Raw genomic sequence first — 19292 nt, 5'->3', positions numbered from 1 at the left:
TTGGAGAGAATAGACAGGTCAACATTTCGGGCCACGATCTTCCTCAGAACTGAAGGATGAAAGATAAACTCGCATTTTAATAGAATCAGGGAGAAGGATAAACCCAAACACACAGAGAAATAATTGTTAGATGATATAAAATCTTATCTCAGTCAGACAATGGAAAGTAAGATTAAAGAAATTTAAAAATTTTAAAAGACAAAGGGGGAAAAATTTGGTTGGTTTGCGCCTCCCGTTAGCGCCTTAAGAGGGCGCTAATGGGGCGCAAAGCAACTAGCGCCCAAGCGCGGCGATGTTTGCGCCGCTCATGAAATTGACTAGACATTTTGCGGCGGCGCTAAACGCTACTGCCACGATCTCCTGCGCCTGCAGATTGTGACGTCAGTCAAGCGTGCAACGCCCCGGACCGGATATTGAGTGGCGCCCCCTGTCTCACTGCCTGCCGCTAGCAACGACAAGTTGAGGGGAGTGTTTTGCAGTCGGGAAGGGACTGGGGGAGCGCTATTTAAAGGCGACTGCTTCCTGCCTTTTTTTGTCAGCGAAATTTTTGCACCATGCATTCTGCGTGAGAGAGACTGCAGGAGATATTCAAAGCTATGTTGAGGAGTTTTGGGTACTGAGCAGCACTTTGCAGGTTCTTTTTGATTTGATCTTCCTTGCATTGATTTAGAAGAGTCTATGGGGGCTGCACTCTGATCTCTTTCCCGAAGCCTCTCCATTGTTCTTTCCAACAGATTTGATGTACAGGTCTCTCCAGGCCGAGATTCAAGGCTGCAATGAGCAGCGTGTGGATGGAGAGCAAGATCAACCCTCCCCTTTAAGAACTGGCCGCGCCAGTGTGTCTGTGTTCCATTGCTGACCGACATCACATGAGCTTCGCCAGCGCTCTGAGGTAGCGCCTTGCTCCTCGGCATTAGCACCTTAAGAGAGGTGTGTAGCGCCTGATTTAGCGCTCCAATCACCTCCAGGGGCGATAGAAGCCAAGTTTACAGTCGGGGGCGATAATTAGTGCCAGGTGCTAAACATTGCGCTCGGCGGATAATCGAGCCCCAAACGGGGCGATACCGAATTTCTCCCCCTAGGAATTTCTGAATAGGAACACCCAATGAAAAGGTGAGAAAATGGGAGAAATTGAAGAAACAAAAAGCCTGCAACTCAGGTCTGGAAACAGAAAATGTTATCAAAGAACAGGATTCTCCACCCCAGTGCCCGGGTGAATGAAAACAGTGCACACTGGGAAACCTCATACTCCAAGCTGAGTCCTGAACACAACGACTCATCAAACTACACAGAATGTCAGTGTTTGACAGCTTCACAGAGCTGTCAAACGATGACATTTCTTCTTTCAAAAATTCTTGACAGATGACACATCATACGTTGACATGCTCTGTCACTGACTTCCCCCTAATTGGCCTGCTGAGCCTGCCGGGCGGGCTTAACAAGGTCAATCAGGGGAAGATCCCACTGGTTGGCCAGAGGCTGAAGGAGGCGGGACTGAAACCAAACACGCAGCAGTCCCGCCTCCAACATGTCGCCATTCATAAAATCCAGCGTGTGAGGCCAGTAACCTCTATCACAGTAATATCTAGGTTCATATCTTAGATTGTGATCTCAGTATCAGAATTGAATGTTGGCACTGTACACTGGAGCTCCAACAAACTTTGTTGTAGAGCAACAAGATGGTCGTCACAATCCTGCAATTCTCTGCAATGGTAAGACTGCAATTTTAGCTGTGCTGTCTTGAGGAGAAATTGGCCTGGAATATCTTCAACCCCACTCATGCCAAAATTACGCCAAAATTTACACCAGTTTCTATGCCGATCTTGCTGACAGGAACTTGCATCCAAATTTCCTGTGGGGCTCATTAGCTTGTGTCAGAATGTAAAAAACGGCTTATAGCAAGCGCAAATGCAACGCCACCAATAGGGGTAACAGCGAGTGGGCTGCTGTCTTCTGCCGTGGCACCTCACTCTCAGAACCGCTTGACTTTACTGCTCTTCTTCCTCTTCCATTATTAGAACAGCCTATTGGGAAGGCCATTCCAGCTGCTTAATCCTTCTGACTGCATGTTGAGGGGGTGGGTGGGGGGGTCTGAGACCTTTTCAGGTGCACTGAGACTGACAGCACTTTGGTTAATTATCGTGCAGGACTCAGTAAGGTTTAATAAAAAAACACAAAAAAATCACCATGAAACTCCAGAAATCTCAGTTCGGCTGATATCAGGTCATTTTGGGCCTTGCCGCACCTAAATTTTTGTGTGTAAATCTACGCTGACACATTACTGGCTTAAATGCAGCAAGCACGTGCGAGCTGCTCTTTTGCAAGGGGCGGGGCTATTTAAATGAGCAGTAGACGCATCTTGGAATTGGCGCAAATGATCAAAGAGATTCATTCACTGATGTTTCAGTGTAAAACTGGCGTAAATCTATAACGTGCAAATTTCATCACAAAAAGCAATGCAATGCCCCTCTTATGCCATAGTTATGCTTAAAAGATCCAGAAAATTCCAGGCCATCCAGTAAATGATCTTCTCTATTAGCAGCTTGGATGCCTAAATGCAGAAAAGCAGAATGGGAGTAGGCCATTCAGCCCCTCAAACCTGTTACACCATTCAATGAGATCGTGGCTGATCTGTATCTTAACCCCAACCATCTGCCTTGGCTCCCCCTCCAGCCCTACAACCGAGATCTCTGCGCTCCTCCAAATCTGGCCTCTTGCGCATCCCCGATTTTAAAAGTTCCACCATTGGCGGCCGTGCCTTCAGCTGCCAAGGCCCTAAGCTCTGGAATTCCCTCCCTAAACCGTCCCACCTCGTTACCTCTCCTCCTTTAAGACGCTCCTTAAACCCACCTCTTTGAACAAGCTGTTGGTCATCCGCCCTAATGTCCCCTTATGTGGCTCGGTGTCAAATTTTTTTGGATAATCGCTCCCGTGAAGCACCTTGGGACCTTTTAACTACGTTAAAGGCACTATATAAATGCAAGTTGTTGTTATACCCTTGGCTAGCAAAAATCTATCGATCTCAGATTTAAACTTATTAATTGAGCGAGCATCTGCTGCTTTTTGTGAAGAGAGCTCCACACTTCTACTACCTTTGCATGAAGAAATGTTTCCTAACCTCTCTCCTGAACGGCCTTGCTCTGATTTTAAGGTTCTGTCCCCTTGTCCCAAACTCACCCACTGGTGGAAATAGTTTCTCTCTATCTACCTTATCAATTCCTATCAAAATCCTAAAAACCTCAATCAAACCACCCCTTAACCTTCTATATTCCAGGGAATACAAGCCTAGTTCATGCAGTCTCTTCTCATAATCTAACCCTTGGAGCCCTGGTAACATTTCTGATGAAACTGCATTGCACTCCTTCCAAGGCCAATATATCCTTTCTAAGGCTCAGTATCCAGAACTGTACACAGTACTCCAGATGTGGTCTAACCAGGGCTTTGTATAGCTGTAGCAAAACTTCCTCCCCTTTATATTCTAGCCCTCTAGTTATAAAGGCTAACACTCCATTAGCCTTTTTGATTATAATTTGCACCTGACTACTACATTTTAGTGATCTGTGTACATGGACCCCAAAATCTCTTTGTACCTCCACTGTTCCTAGCTTTTCACCATTTAAGTAATACTTGGATCTATCCTCTTTTTGTCCATAATGGCTGACCTCACACTTACCTGCGTTGAAATCCATCTGCCACAGTTATGCCTGCTCGCTTAAACTAGCAACATCTCTTTGTAATTTTATGCTCCCTTCTACACTACTTGCTATACCACCAATCTTTGTGTCATTGGCAAACTTGGATATATGGCTCTCTATTGCGTTGTCTAAGATATTAGTAAATATAGTGAATAGTTGAGGCTAACCTACTCCACTGATGGCTCAGTAAGGTTATTCAAGGGGCAGCTGAGCTATGCTGACCATGGAAATTTAGGTGCAATGCCCGGCCTGTGTTGAGTTAGCTGAGCTCAATTGGACAGCGGTATGGCACAACAATTGGCACTAGTGCATTTGGGTTGGGGGCGGGGAAAATGAACCAGTGTTCCTTCTCCTGATTGCTACTGTCCTTGCATATATTGGAGTTGTATATGTGAGGTCAGGAACAAGCTCAGCTTTCATGCTCCTCACAATGGAGCTGCCTGCCAACAGTCACTGCCCACACTCATAAATGGATATCAGTTACTGTTGTGTCGGTACCTTTCTACTTAGACACAATTAGAACTCAGAACCCAGAGATTCAAACATAAAGTGCTTTATTCAGGAAGGAAAGGAAAGTTCTGGAGAGTTCCGAACAAAGAGAGCTAAACTTAACCAAGAGAACACCCAACCATTTATCTGCTGTGACAGCGCCACCACAGGTGGGAGGAGAACACACAATACATAACATATTCCTCCCCTCTTAAATGAAAGGTCCACATTATTCCTCAACAGATAAGTTACTTTCAATGCACACAAGTAACCAAGGGTAGAGGTAGACTGCCTCAAACCCTGACTTTACCCTGGGGTTTATTCTGCCCCAGTCTTGTGGGTAAGTCACTAAGCCTACAGATCCAAGCGTCTTGGAGGCCGCCGCTCTCTGACAGGATACTGGCGGCCATCGCTGGCTTCCACAGCAGTAGGCATTGACACAGGCCTAGATAGAGAAGGTGCCTGTGTCAGTCGAAAGTCAGGAGTTTGCACAGGTGGAACAGTCTCTATGACTTCCTGTGTTGGAGAAGAGCACTGTGGCAAAGGATGCTGGTTTGCGGTATCATCCGGAAACAATTCAGGCCAACCAGCCGTTGGAGCCTCTGTGGCTGTCTCTGCTCCTAGCAACAGTTGATCTGTGTGTCTTCTCCAGACGACGTCCTCAGCAGTCTCAACCGTGTAAGACACAGGGCCCGTCTGCGCGATCACCGTAGCAGGAACCCATTTTGGTCCAGTGTTGTAGTTTCGAGCTAGGACGTGCTCTCCAGGATGAAACCATCTCTCCTTGGCTCTTTTCTCTCTCTTTTCAACTTGAGCTTGTTGTTGACAATGGAGGTTTGAGTAAGTCAAAACTTGTCCGCAACTGCCGCTTCATCATGAGCGAAGCGGGGGAAGTTTTGGTTGTGGTATGCGGCTCGTTCCTGTAGGACAACAGGAAGCTGTTCAGACGTTGGTGGATTGAGCCCTGACCTTGCGATGCCTTCAAGGTGTGCTTCAAAGTTTGCACGAACCTTTCTGCCAGGCCTTTAGTAGAGGGATGATAGGGCGCAGACCTGATGTGTTGGAAACCATTCACATGCAGGAAGGTTGCAAACTCCTGTGATACAAATTGTGGACCGTTGTCACTTACGAGTTGTTCCGGTGAGGCATAACGGCTGAACATCTCACCAAGTTTCTCAATTGTTTTCTCTGCCGTGGTAGACCTCATCACAGCGACCTCCAGCCACTTGCTACGAGCGTCCACAACCACCATAAACATCTTCTCTTCGAAAGGACCGGCGAAGTCCACATGTACTCGCTGCCACACTTCTGCAGGCCAATCCCAGGGGTGTAGGGTTGCCAGCTGTGGAACATTCTGGACCCTTTGACATGGGGAACATGTTTTGGCTTTCTCCTCAATATTTCCATCGAGACCTGACCACCAGAAGTAGCTTCTTGCCATTTCCTTCATCCGAACCATCCCACTGTGGCCTGTATGAAGTTGTTGCAGTATAGGTTCCCTCAGAGGTGGCGGAATGATGACACGGCGTCCCCAAAGAAGACTACCTGCCTGGACGGAGAGCTCATTTCTTTTTGAAACGTAAGGTTTCAAACTAGGAGAATCTCCTATAGCTCTCCCTCGAATGACATCGTCCATTACCTCAGACAGGACTGGATCATTGCGGGTGTACCTTCGCACCTGAACTGCCGTGACAGGTGCTCCCTCCACTTGTCTAAAGTAGAAGATGTCTATCTGGCGAGGCTCTGGGGGAGTAACAGGCAAGGGTAGCCTTGAGAGACCGTCTGCGTTGCCGTGCAAGTCTGATTTGCGATATTTGATGTCGTATGTGTGTCCTGACAACAGTAAAGCCCACCTTTGCATCCTGCTTGCAGCGAGAGACGGAATTCCGGTGTGGGGCCTGAAGATTGAAGTCAATGGACGGTGGTCCGTCAGGAGTGTGAACCTTCTCCCAAACAGGTACTGATGAAATTTTCGAATTCCAAAAACGATTCCCAAGGCCTCGCGCTCAATCTGTGCATAGTTACTCTCGGCCTTGTTCAAGGTGCGTGATGCGAAGGCGATAGGTTTACCTTCACCAGAAGGCATGATGTGGGATATGACTGCTCCCACACCATATGGTGATGCAAAACATGCTAGCTGCACGGGTAGCTTTGGGTCGAAGTGTGTCAGGACCTCCGACTTCAGCAATGCTTTCTTTGCTTGGGCGAAAGCTTCGTTGCACAGTTCAGTCCATTTCCATGTTTTGCCTTGACATAGCAACTGATGTAACGGCTTCAGCAATGTTGCTAAGTCTGGAATAAACTTCCCATAGTAGTTAAGTAGCTCCAGAAATGAACGTAACTGGCTCACATTCTGGGGTGCTGGGGCCTCCACGATCGCCTTGACCTTTGGCGGCACCTTATGCAGGCCAGTAGCATCGATCACATGCCCCAGGTACTCAACTGAAGACTGAAAGAATTCACATTTGTCTTTACGAACTCGGAGTCCGTACTCTTTCAGTCGTTGTAGTGTCGCATCCAAGTTCAGAAGATGATCCTCCTCATTTGTCCCAGTGACAAGGATGTCGTCCAGGTAGCACTGGACTCCTGGCAGTCCACTCAAAATCTGATCCATTGCCCTTTGGAATAGAGCAGGGGCCGACGTAATTCCAAACGGAAGGCAGCAGTACCTGTATAGCCCCTTGTGTGTCACAATTGTCAGCAGCTCCTTTGATTTGTCATCGACATGCATTTGTAGATAAGCCTGGCATAAGTCTATTTTGCTGAACTTTTGCCCTCCGGCCAGGCCCGTAAAAAGATCATCAATGAGGGGAAGAGGGTACTGTTCCGCAGACAGCACCGGGTTAATAGTCACTTTAAAATCCCCACAGATTCGAACAGATCCATCCTTTTTCAGGACAGGAACAATGGGTGTGGCCCATTTGCTCACGCTCACAGGCTCCAGGACTCCATTCTCAACTAAGGCCGCCAAGTTAGCCTCAACTTTTGGCCTAATTGCATAGGGTACAGGTCGGGCTTTGTGAAACTTCGGCTTGCTGTCAGGTTTAATGTCCAGTCTCACGCTGATCTTTTTCATGCTCCCAAGTTCCCCATTGAAGAGTTCTGCATGTTTGTTTAACACTGCAGTCAGACCTGACTCCCCTTTTGACATCATGCGGACTGCAGGCCAGTCCAGCGTGCTTTTCTCTAGCCACGCACATCCCAGTAACGATGGGTAATTTCCCTTTACCACATATAGTGGCAGTTTCGCAGTCTGCCCGTTCAATTTAACTGTCACCTCAATGGCACCTCTCATGGCCACAGGTTCGCCGGTACACGTCTTTAGCACAATGTTTGTTGGCTGAAGGGTAAGATGCTTTAGCATTTTGTTGTAGACAGTGTCTGAAACAAGGGACACAGCCGCGCCTGTGTCCACCTCCATCTGCACTGATTGTCCCTCCACCAGTGGTGACACCCAGTAGCCATTTGAACCACCTGCAACCGTCAGTATGTGCACCTCTTCCTCCTCAGAGGTGTCGCTCCCCTCTGTTTTGCTTGTTCCATCATACTGCATTGAATGAACACTCTTTTTCCTCTCTTGTCCAAATACAGACATTTTGCTTTCATGCTTCCCAGCTCTGTCTGTTCTTTTTTTACCTCTACAGGCGCGTTCAATGTGACCCTTTTTGCCACAATTTTGGCATTCCAGCTCCATACACCAGCAGTCATTAGCGTGATGGCCCATTTTCCCACAACGGTAACATGTGCTGTTCCGCACACCTTTAGGCTCAGACGACACCTTGTGAACGCTCCCTGTTGAACTCAACTGGTGAGCCTCTTTTTCCGCCATCTCCATGGAGACACTAACTTCAATGGCCTTTTCAAGAGTAAGGTTGTCCTCAGTAAGAAGGCGCTTCTGTGTGGCTGCACTTTGCAGACCACACACAAGTCTGTCTCTAATGGTGTCATTTAGCACCTCCTTGAACTCGCAGTGTTCTGACAACCTTTTTAAAGCAGCAATAAACATCATCACTGATTCCCCCTCCTCTTGATTCCATTTGTGAAATCTAAATCTCTCAGCAATAACCAGAGGTTTTGGTGAAAAATGTGCTCCAAGAATTTCCACTAGTTGCTTATATGTTTTAGTTCCTGGCTTATCTGGCTGCACAAGGCTGCGAAGTAAATTGAATGTCTTCGACCCCATTACACTCAAAAAGGTAGGCACGACTTTTTCGTTTGCCACCGCATTCGCCAATACAAAATAGTCAAAACATTCCGTATAAGCGCTCCATTGCTCCACATTTTCATCAAAATCACCGATGTTTCCTAATATAGTAGCCATCTCACATTTCAAATGAAAATTTCTGTTTGCTCACTGCACCCGTAACGTTAATGTGATGCTGCAATCTCTGTTCCGAGTGTTTTGTAGTCGAAAACAAGAAAGTTCCCACAACGCAGATTCATCCGATCCTCGTCGCCACTTTGTTGTGTCGGTACCTTTCTACCTAGACACAGTTGGAACTCAGAACCCAGAGATTCAAACATGAAGTGCTTTATTCAGGAAGGAAAGGAAAGTTCTGGAGAGTTCCGAACAAAGAGAGCTAAACTTAACCAAGAGAACACCCAACCATTTATCTGCTGTGACAGCGCCACCACAGGTGGGAGGAGAACACACAATACATAACAGTTACATGTCCTAGCTACTTATGGTACTCCCTGTAGAAATTCTCAGTTGGTAGCACACTCAGCCTCAATTAGAAGTTTGTGTATTCAAGCACCACGCTAGGATTTGAGCATGTAATCTAGGCTGACAATTATAGCTATTATCAGAGGTGTCATCCTTTGCAAGAGATATTAAACCATCTGCCTGTTCAAGTGGAGTAAAAGAGCGCAAGGCACTATTCGAAGAAGAGTAGGGAGTTCTCCCAGTGCCTTGGCCAACATTCCTCCCTCAAGCTACACCAGTAAAAACAAATTAATTGGCCATTCATCTCATGCTGTTTGTGAGATATTGTTGTTTGTAAATTGGTTGCCACATGCAAAAGTGATTAATTGGATGTGAATCACTTTGTTCTGCAGAGGGTGATACAAATTGTGCTGGGGACAGCTGTGGGTGTTGCAGAACGAATAAAGTCTAATAATGTCTAATAATTCGCTAAATTGAATGAAGCAATGGTAATGAGAAAAGGGATTTACCTTTCCTATGCCATTTATAAGGTGCCTTATCATTTAGCTCTTTTTAATTCAGGAGAGCCCAAGTTTCTCCAGACTTGCCTCATAATCCTTTGGCACTTGAAGGTATCTCAATGCTGTCCTCTTAACGTTCCCTCCTGTATCAGGAGACAGTCGCAGCAAACTTCTGAACACCGTTAAATGTTAAAATTCTTGCAGTTATTTGGTGTGACATATAACTGTGTTGCACAGAGTAAAGGAAGTGGCACCTGAAGAGTTCAAAGCAGCCGATTAAAACCAGTTACCTGTAAGCATCCTGTGCATCTGTACCCAACTCTGCAATGTAACCACCTCCTCTGTACATGGCAAGTTTCCCCCAGATGGGATAACTACGCAATTCGCTTTGGCTCTGGTATTGCCAGACGCAATCCAGGTCTGAGGAATTCTGAAACACAGACACATTCCAGTGGAGACTGTAGACAGACATGTCTTCATTATCCAAGGAATATTGAGCATGGCATTCTTTTATAGAACTCCTCAGTTTTGTTGGTATGCGACAGACATTGTTCTTTACTCTCAGTTGTCGAATGCGGGCAGATCCAACCAACTTAGAATTGCCATCGGTGACAAAGCCTGAAATATAAAACAAATATTTACCTGCTTACTAGTTAATCTTATCGCTTCTTCCCCCCCAAATTGTTTTAATACACCTTACATGAATTGCATGTTTGTCTCCTTACAGCCTGTTTCAGTTTGGGGGGAATGGAGTGTGAGAGAGGGACATTATATGTCGCAAACTTCTCTAAATCCATTACTATTACTATTGCTAAACTATGCAGCTGGGAAAAGGTACATTTGTTACTAAGGAAAATGGGCAATTCTACTTTTACCTTCCTTCATGGGCCCAATAGTTCTGATAATGACTTGTTCTACCTAGTGGCTTAGCATCAAACTCACAAAGTGCTACAGCTTGAATTTAAATTTTGAAAGGTTAATTTGTGGTTTCATTTTCTAATAGTCATGGCACAGTATAAAATGTATGCGATGCTGCTTCAAAATGTAAAGGTGGTATAAAAATAAAAAATTGAACCGAGCTGTTTATTACATTTATTGATTCCTGGGATGGAAGGGTTGTCTTATGAGGAAAGGTTGAGCAGGTTGGGCCTATACTCATTGGAGTTTAGAAGAATGAGAGGTGATCTTATTGAAACATATAAGAGGGGGTTGGACAGAGTAGATGCCGAGAGGATGCTTCCCCTCATGGGGGAATCTAGAACGAGGGGGCATAGTCTCAGAATAAGGGGTCGCCCATTTAAGACAGAGATGAAGAGGAATTTCTTCTCTCAGAGGGTCGTGAATCTTCGGAATTCTTTACCCCAGAGAGCTGTGGAAGCTGAGTCATTGAAAATATTCAAGGCTGAGATAGACAGATTTTTGAGCAACAGGGGAGTCGAGGGTTATGGGGAGCGGGCAGGAAAATGGAGCTGAGGCCAAAATCGGGTCAGCCATGATCTCATTGAATGGCGGAGCAGGCTCGAGGGGCCGAATGGCCTGCTCCTGCTCCTATTGCTTATGTTCTTATGTTCTTATTATAAGGTAAAATGGGAAATTTTCACGTACATTATATTTTACATGAGCAGCGAGATGACATTTAAACACTTAATTTAAGTCTGGGTTACCTGATCTTGCGAAAGCACAGCTATAAGATCAAGCAGGGCTCTTCAATCACTTTCTCCACTTATTGGCATTTTAATTGTAATCAGGAGCGTTTGTGAAGTGCCAGAGCCAGCTTCTGACCACAGAGGAAATTACTAGCTGGTCCACTAATTATCTGATACTACCATTAACAATGACTCCACTCACCAACACTTTAAAATTGCTTCAGACCCTAACTTAAACAGTACTGGTGATTAAATCGCATTCCTAATTAAAACTAAAATGCAAGTGAGCAAAAACCCGATGGGAGGAACTTTCAGGGGAGCATCAGGACTGAGGGGGATGGGACAGACCGAGGACGGCTAATACTGTAACTACCTCAGTCAAAACAATGGACGCAGAGTTTTTTAATTAGTTTTGGAGCCAGGTTAGTTTGAATTTGAAGTTGTGATTCATTAGCAGTGCAAGTATTAGAAGAATCAGCCTATATATCATTGGGGCAGTACCTCTGCTTAGGGTGTAATGGCTACAGGCAGAAAGGCTGCTCAGTTGATACTAATCAGCGGTCTTGCCTGCATACATGATGGGCTGGATTTTCATTGAGGAGTCGGGTAGGAGGAGGGACTACAACTTTTGGGGTTGTAGTCCCGCCTCCATCGAGTTCTAGCCAACCCACGCGATTTTGACTTGATTGACCTTGTTGAGCCCGCCCAGCAGGCTCAGCAGGCCAATTAAGGGCCACCCGGCAACAGGTGACGTCACAGATTGATATTTCATCTGTCAAGACCTTTTTGAAGCTGTCAAACACTGACAATCTGTACTCCAAGTTAATTCCTTCCTCTCAGGATGATTTAGAGATCTCCCCGGAACAGAAAGCAGAGGCTGCAGATTTTGACAGCTGGCGGCCATTCTGCTTTCTGTGCCGGTGAGATGAGGGACTCCCGAGACCTGAAGAAAGGAAGGCTGTAAAGGTAAGTAAAGTTTAGTAGAACTTCTTTAAACACTTTACACAGACCAAACACACTTACCTCTGCGCTCATGCACCCATCACTCACCTGAACACCGGACATCTCGACCCCTCCAAGCCCTTCATCCCGATGGCCCGCCTCGCTAACTTGGCGTGGTTTGGAGCCATCGGGAATCCCACATTTCAACAATAAAAATAGGGATTAGGCTAAAAACTGCCTGTTAACTACCTGTTAACAGGCAGTTAATTGGCACTAATCCCCTTCCCGCCTCGGGGAGGCGGGTTCCAGTGCGGGGCGGGTACCCGCCTCCTTTGAAACTGGCATGGAGGTGGGATGGGGTCGGGACCCCCGATTTCGGGATTTTAACCCCCGACACGCCTCCAGTCCCGACTCCACGGCCCAATGAAAATCCAGCCCGATGTGTTTAGATGGTAATAAAAGAAGAAAGATTCACATTGTTTGATTGAGTAAAGCGTATAGTGGAGGCTGCTCCTCTGAGGTTGGGCCTTGCTATAACTGACTCAGGATTGCTTGATGCTGACACTTGATCAAAAACAAATGGAAAAGTGTTCTAATTCCAACACTGGCAAATTTCACCACCACAAAAGAAAAATGCCACACGTCCATTTTCAGCTGCCGATTTCACCATAATTGTTATTAATGGCATTCGGTCATGTGATGCCACGAGGTATAATTCAGGCAGCGAGAGTTTTGATAACTTTAGTCTTTCTGTTCACCACGGGCAGAAAATAAGTTTTTATATTTTGGAAAATGTTACCGTTTGCCTCACCTGGGTAGATGCCAAATAAATTTGAGATAAGTGTACTGTTCGCCCATTTGAAGAAATCATTGTAACCCAAGATGTAATCGAAACCACCAGTGAAGCTGTTTTCAATAGCTTTATTTAGATAATATGAATTTGGATCACGCTGTCCATAAGCAACCAGCAGCAACATCCACAGAAATCCCAAATAGGCTGCAAAAAACAAAATCTAATATCAAGACAGTAAAAATGTTCCATTGAGCCATTGCTGTAGTAAATTACCACAGATAATTTAGATTTATTAAAACATCAATTAATCTAATCAAGAGTTGTAGAAATAAAATGCAAAAATGTGGCCATTTACTTAATACTCATGAATTTAATTATTGTCTGTATTGGATTCTATCTAGTACATTTGCATCATATATTCTCTTGATGATACATAGTTAATAAACTAGCAACAACTGGAAATATTAAACAGAAAATAATCCTATCTCAGAAAGTAATGCATATAATATGGCAATATGTAAATTTTGATGAAATTGTATTTGTGGTATACTTTTGTCAAAAGATAAAATGCAGGAAAAGATTAGGAAAGTATAACAGCAACACATAATCTTCAACAGCTTGACTGAGTGTGCTGGTAATATTGGAGGAGAAATTTAACATTGCACTGCCCTTTTTACGAGTATAACACACGCACAACAATGATAAATTTAGCAGAGTGACGGCCCGCACCCGATCCGGGCGTATAATTGGACGACTATTAAATTCATCAGGGCTTTTTTTTAGGCGACTCTGGTGGCCACCTAAAACAGGCGTCAGCCCGCTCGAATATGTTAATGAGGTACATAACGCCTGTTTAAAGACCCCCTTGGAGAAATAGTTCAGCGGTGAGCGGAGCAAGCACCGGGCCTGCTCCGCCCAGGTTTTCAGCAGCCTAACCAACTTTAATGTGGAGCCAGGAGGAACAGGAGTGTGTTATGCTAAGAAGAGGGGTAGGTAGGTAGGTGGGTATGGTCAATCCAAATGCAATGGGCTTGTTGAGTCTAATAGTAATTCCTTAAATTTCTATTATCTTAAGCATGGTACGAAACTAAACAATGTGATGGCTGAGTCATAAGATGCTCAGAGCTCATTCAAAACTTCTGCATCCCTGCTTCAATCCATGATAAAACCATGTCATCTCCATTACTTATTGGATCAGATTGAACCTTCACTATAACAAGAATCTTCGCTTGAGAAAATCCTGACAGAGTTGTTGTTAACATTAAAACATTAAAAAATTAGTAACCTTTTAGCTTAATGATAGTGTGTATTTTGACTGCTGATTTAGGAATACAATAAAAGTGGTTTGTTTTTTTACCTTGTTTATTTACATCATAACTGATTTTTTTTCACAATTCTCCTTCCACGGATTCGACTCTCCAAAGTGCTGTGATTCAATGAGGACAGGAGCCAAGCAAATCACAGATTTCCACACATCTTGGATTCTAGTGTCACTCTAGGCTCTGCTAACTGAAAGTTCACTTACCACAGACCAGTCAATTTATCCCTTTTCTTGTTGCTGTCGACTTAACCTTAACCCTTCAGAGAAAGTTGAGATGATAGAACAAATAGCACTCGAGAGGTTATTTGCTTACCAAGGATTTCCCTGATCAAGCCAAATACTTTCTGCTCTTTTATAGAATTCTCCTTCATGTGCTCCACTTCATTTCGAGGTGGCGGCTGATAGATATTGCTGCTGCTGTCCCTACGAGTTGCAAGCAGGGCGCTGGGATCTCCTACAGTAAAACATAAGTTGTGAAAATGTAGCTGCTTGGGAATGTAGATTTGAAGACATTTTTTTCTTCTTTGTGAAGCCCATTATCTTCTTCTGATACCTTCCCACCTCCGCCCTGTCCTCCCTCAGCTGCAACAATCTAAGCCGCAGACGCCACCATACCATACCAATGTAACTCTGCATTTGTCTCACAAGGAAGGGCACTTTGTTCTCCTTCCCCGCTAAAACAAAGTGCTCTGCTATTGTGAAACAGTCCATCAAACAGCCTAGTTTAGGAAGGGTGAAATATACCCAAATGACATAAGAAAGATATCAGCATAAGTATATATTTTCTTTCTTACTAAAAAGTATAGAAGGTCACATTGACCTTTTAGTCTTACATGTGATTGTGTCCCTGTGAACGATATATCTCCATTAAGCTCTGGCATTACAGAATAAATTAAAAAATATATATGGCATTTATTGTGGCCAAGACATTTAAGCCTTGATTTAAGACTTACTTGAACAAATCAGGTCACAGAATTAGTCATGGACCATGTTATATGGCTGAGCTCATGGTGATGGGCTGGGTGGTGGGGGTGGAGTGGGGGGAGGGGGGTGGAAGAGAGGGAAAAAAATAGGTATTTGCCTATTTTTAATGATGTTTCACCTGACTCACAGCACAGCCTCTCCCAAGGCCCCAAAGTCCGCCATAAAACGAGTACAGCTTCCCCTCAAACACACAGGCCTTTAGGCCCATTTTTGTGATTTGGGCCGGAAATTTCCTTACCTTGGCGGGTCTGGTGCGGCTGGTGTCCATGGCGGGTCGCGACCCCGCTGCTGGCTCCATCCCGCTGTACAGAATGAACTTACCTTAATGGGGCCTATTAAGCCCACCCAGCGCGTTACCCAGCCCAATTAGATGGAGCGGTCCGGTGACGTCACTCATGACGCGTTTTAAGCCGGGATCCTTAAAGGGACCATGGCCACATTAAATTTTAAGTTCAATCTAACATAGTGGGTGTTGACTCTTTACTGTATAATCGTATAATAAAAGTTATATATGAGTGGCAAAGAAATATTTAAATAAAATTATCATTAAGTAATATGACTCCACCTACAAATACGATCAAGAACATAATTTAAAAAGTACATTAATTGGGAAGTTATTGGTGCTATAGACTTTTATATCAGTGACTGGTACAAATAAAAGATGTGTGTGTATAGGTAATACATAAAATTAAGCAGATTTTAAATGTAATTTTAAAGGGGTGGATTTACAATCTTATGTAAGTTCAGCGGAAGAGCTGCGGAATCCCTGACAAACAGTATAAGTGGTGCTTACAATGTGTTTTGGGGATTTCTGCAGCTCTTCCATTGAAGTTAACAATGGACAAGTGAGAGAACCTCCGCAGAAATTCACCCTGAAGACTCAGACTGAAAAATTAAATTAATCATATTCAGGGACTGAAAGCAAATTGAACCAGTGAAATGAGTGATGAGAATGAAATTGCTGATGACTTGATTTAATGTGTAATTGGACAATTACAGTATACTGTGAGAAAAACCTGACCAGAAACAACACAAAAATTTAATTAAATAGTATATGTCATTTTTTATAGTGCAGATCAATTCACTGCAATTACTGTTCAGTTGGAAGGCAACAGCCGAGAATGGCCAGTGAAAAAACATTTACCTGTAGCTTTTCAATTAGAGCAGAATCTCCATCAATCTGATAGCTCATTTCATCAACATGTTTTTATTTTGGTTTGTTTTCCATGCTGTCAAGTAATCAACTGGAGCAATGGCCACGGAACTCACTCCTCAGGTTGACAGACATGGGGGTCGATTTTCCTGATGCTGTCGGGAAGAAGGTGGGACTACAACTTTCGGGTTTTAGACCCGCCTACTTCGACGTCCGGCCAATCCGCGCGATTTTCCCTTGATTGACCTTGTTGAGCCTGCCCAGCGGGCTCAGCAGGCCAATTAAGGGCCACCCGGCAACAGGTGACGTCACAGATTGCAATTTCATCTGTCAAGAGTTCTTGACAGATGAAATATCAGTGTTTCACAGCTGTTTGAAGCTGTGAAACACTGACAGTCTGAGTTCTAACATGAGTCCTTCTGCACAGACTCAGTTAGAATTCTCAGCAGCACTCAAAGCTGAAGGCTGTCACTTTTCACAGATCACAGCCGTTCAGCTTTAAGTGCCGGCTGAGTGATGGGCTCCCAACGGCTACAGGAAGAAAGGCTGTTAAGGTAAGTACAGGTAAGTAAAAGTTCTTTACACACTTTAGACACACCAAACACACTTACCTTTGCACTCATGCACCCATCACTCACCTGAGCACTAACATCCCAACCCCTCCCAGTCCTTCAACCCGACGGCCCGCCTGCTCTAACCTGGCATGGTTTGGAGCTGTCGGGAATCCCACACGATACCCCTCAAATTAGGGATTAGGCTAAAAACTGCCTGTTAACTACCTGTTAACAGGCAATTAATTGGCACTAATCCCTTCCCGCCTGGGGTCGGCGGGTCCCAGTGCGGGGTGCGTACCCGCCGCCCCTGAAACTTGCGTGGGGTGGGGTTTTGGGCGGGATGGTGTCGGGACCCCCAAATTCGGGATTTCCCCCCCCCCCCCACACGCCTGAAACCCCGCCTGACGGCTCCAGGAAAATCGACCCCATGGTTTCCGAGCTGTGTGAATCCCATGGCCATGCAGGGAAATTTAAAAAGTAGGGGGAAAAATTGGGTCCCCTGCCGTTGCAGGTCAGGTCAGCTCCATGCTGACAGATGCGCCTGTGGGAAAGGCGCGTGGGAGCGAGTTGACAGCGGGTTCCTGACCCGCTGTCAAAAAAAACAACTTTCCCACCCGACCTGCCACCGATCGCGCCTGCTACCACCCCGGAAAATTCAGCTCTTGATCTCCATGTTGGAAGTGTAGCCTGGTACAATCGGCTCTTTAGTGTCAATGGTCATAGGCAAGAGTTAAAAGGGAAAGAGAAAAGGACCGAGCAACACATTTAGATTGGAGAAGTCACCTGCAGTAGATAATGAGCTGTCAATTGGGCTTTCCCCATCATCTTCCTGTTCTACTTTCTTCAAAACCAGAGCAAAGAAAGCAGCAAAACCCAACACCTGAAAAGGGAAATAAAAAGATTCACAGAAAAAATATCATTCATAAGTATACATAGAAACATAGAAGATAGGAGCAGGCCATTCGGCCCTTTCGAGCCTGCTCCGCCATTCAACGAGATCATGGCTGATCATCCAAACCCTAGCACCCGGTCCCTACACCGACAACCATCCCACCCAAGCCCTATCCCCGTAACCCCGTAACCCCACGTATTTAATCCCCCCTAACACTAAGGGCCAATTTTTATCATGGCCAATCAACCTAACCCGCACATCTTTGGACTGTGGGAGGAAACCGGAGCACCCGGAGAAAACCCACGCAAACACGGGGAGAATGTGCAAACTCCACACAGACAGTCACCCGAGGCCAGATTTGAACCTGGGTCCCTGGCGCTGTGAGGCAACAGTGCTAACCACTATGCCACCGTGATACATGAATCATGTTTATTCTTGTCTACTGTTTATTTCCAGCTACAAATTCAACTTTTTGCTTTGATTAAGTATTGCAATGGCCAGAATTTTCTTTACCTGGGCTGGTTGGGAGCGGGCGGTCACCGTGGTAGGTCGCAACCCTATTCTTATTTCATCCTGCTCCAGAGATCGACTTTCCCTTAATGGCGCCTATTAAGGCAGCCCTGCGCGTTACCCGGCCCTATTAAATGGTGCGGGTCTGATGACATCATCGATGACGTGTTTTCAGCCGGGATATTTAATGGCCACATTGCATTTGAAGGTTCATCTAGGAGTGTGCAGGCAGCACACTGGACCATTGGAGAGTTAGAAAGACCAGCAAACATGACAGCACAGAGACAGAGGGCTGCACCCAGATTCTCAGATGACGCCCTCCATATGCTTGTGGAGTGGGTGAGAGCATGCAGGGAGGTCCTCTTCCCTTCCGATGGGCGGAAGAGACCTCCCCGGCAGACCAAAGGAGCCTAGCTCCAAATAGAAGAGGAGGTCAACAGCAGGGATGTTGTGAGGAGGACCTGGGTGCAGTGCCAGAAACATTTCAATTATCTCATTAGATCAGGTAAGGCGAGTGCAAAGCCACACTCAACTTCATCCTGCTGTGCCTCTCATCACATCCCCATCACTCTGCCTTCCTAAGCCTGCTCCTGCACATCATTACTCACACCAACATACCTTGCACATCCACCCATCCCTCTCTCTCTATCGACATTATCCCATCTCCATTTGACTAACCACCCTTCACACTCACCCTCATCCTAATGCAATCATACCAACTAACAACACTCAAGGAGGCCACTTGGCATTGCCACCCCACTCCATCGTAGTCACCCTCTAAACATGTACCCCATCCATTCCTTACGCTCATTCCCTCACTCTCACTCAACCTTCTCTTCTTTCCTGCCTTGCAGAAGAAGAGAGCCCACAACAATAGGGAGAGGCAGAGAACCGGAGGTGGCCCTCCATCATTGGCCACCTTAACAGCAGCAGAGGAGGTTGCCTTGGCAGTGTCAGGAGTCGCAGAGCAGCTGGAGGTGGGAGACGGAGAGAGGGGGACACCTCAGCAACCTGGTGACAGAATTACATCTCATACAACCACAAGGCATACAGCAGTCACTCCTATGGGGACTGATGTCAGCAGCCAGTGAATGTTCATTATGTGCATAATGGTACCTGTACCCATTCTTGATATAACATATCTAAC

General features: G+C 45.5%; 1 protein-coding gene across 1 annotated transcript in view; it reads right to left on the bottom strand.

The window, feature by feature from the left end:
- pkd1l2a (polycystic kidney disease 1 like 2a) overlaps positions 1 to 19292 on the bottom strand; it is a 190539-nt gene that overhangs the window by 20005 nt on the left and 151242 nt on the right. The window contains exons 33-36 of the mRNA XM_085992056.1: positions 17527 to 17623; positions 14366 to 14506; positions 12750 to 12935; positions 9641 to 9968 (exon numbers count right to left, since the gene is read on the bottom strand). Coding sequence (XP_085848182.1) covers positions 9641 to 9968; positions 12750 to 12935; positions 14366 to 14506; positions 17527 to 17623 — 752 coding nt within the window. The remainder of the gene's footprint in view (positions 1 to 9640; positions 9969 to 12749; positions 12936 to 14365; positions 14507 to 17526; positions 17624 to 19292) is intronic.

This window comes from Somniosus microcephalus, chromosome 6, assembly GCF_052327205.1.
Source record: "Somniosus microcephalus isolate GS21.2 chromosome 6, FLI_Smic_1.0, whole genome shotgun sequence".
Taxonomy (NCBI): Eukaryota; Metazoa; Chordata; class Chondrichthyes; order Squaliformes; family Somniosidae; genus Somniosus; species Somniosus microcephalus.
The sequence above is the reverse complement of the archived record's forward strand: the minus strand, read 5'-3'. Positions and strand labels throughout refer to the sequence as shown.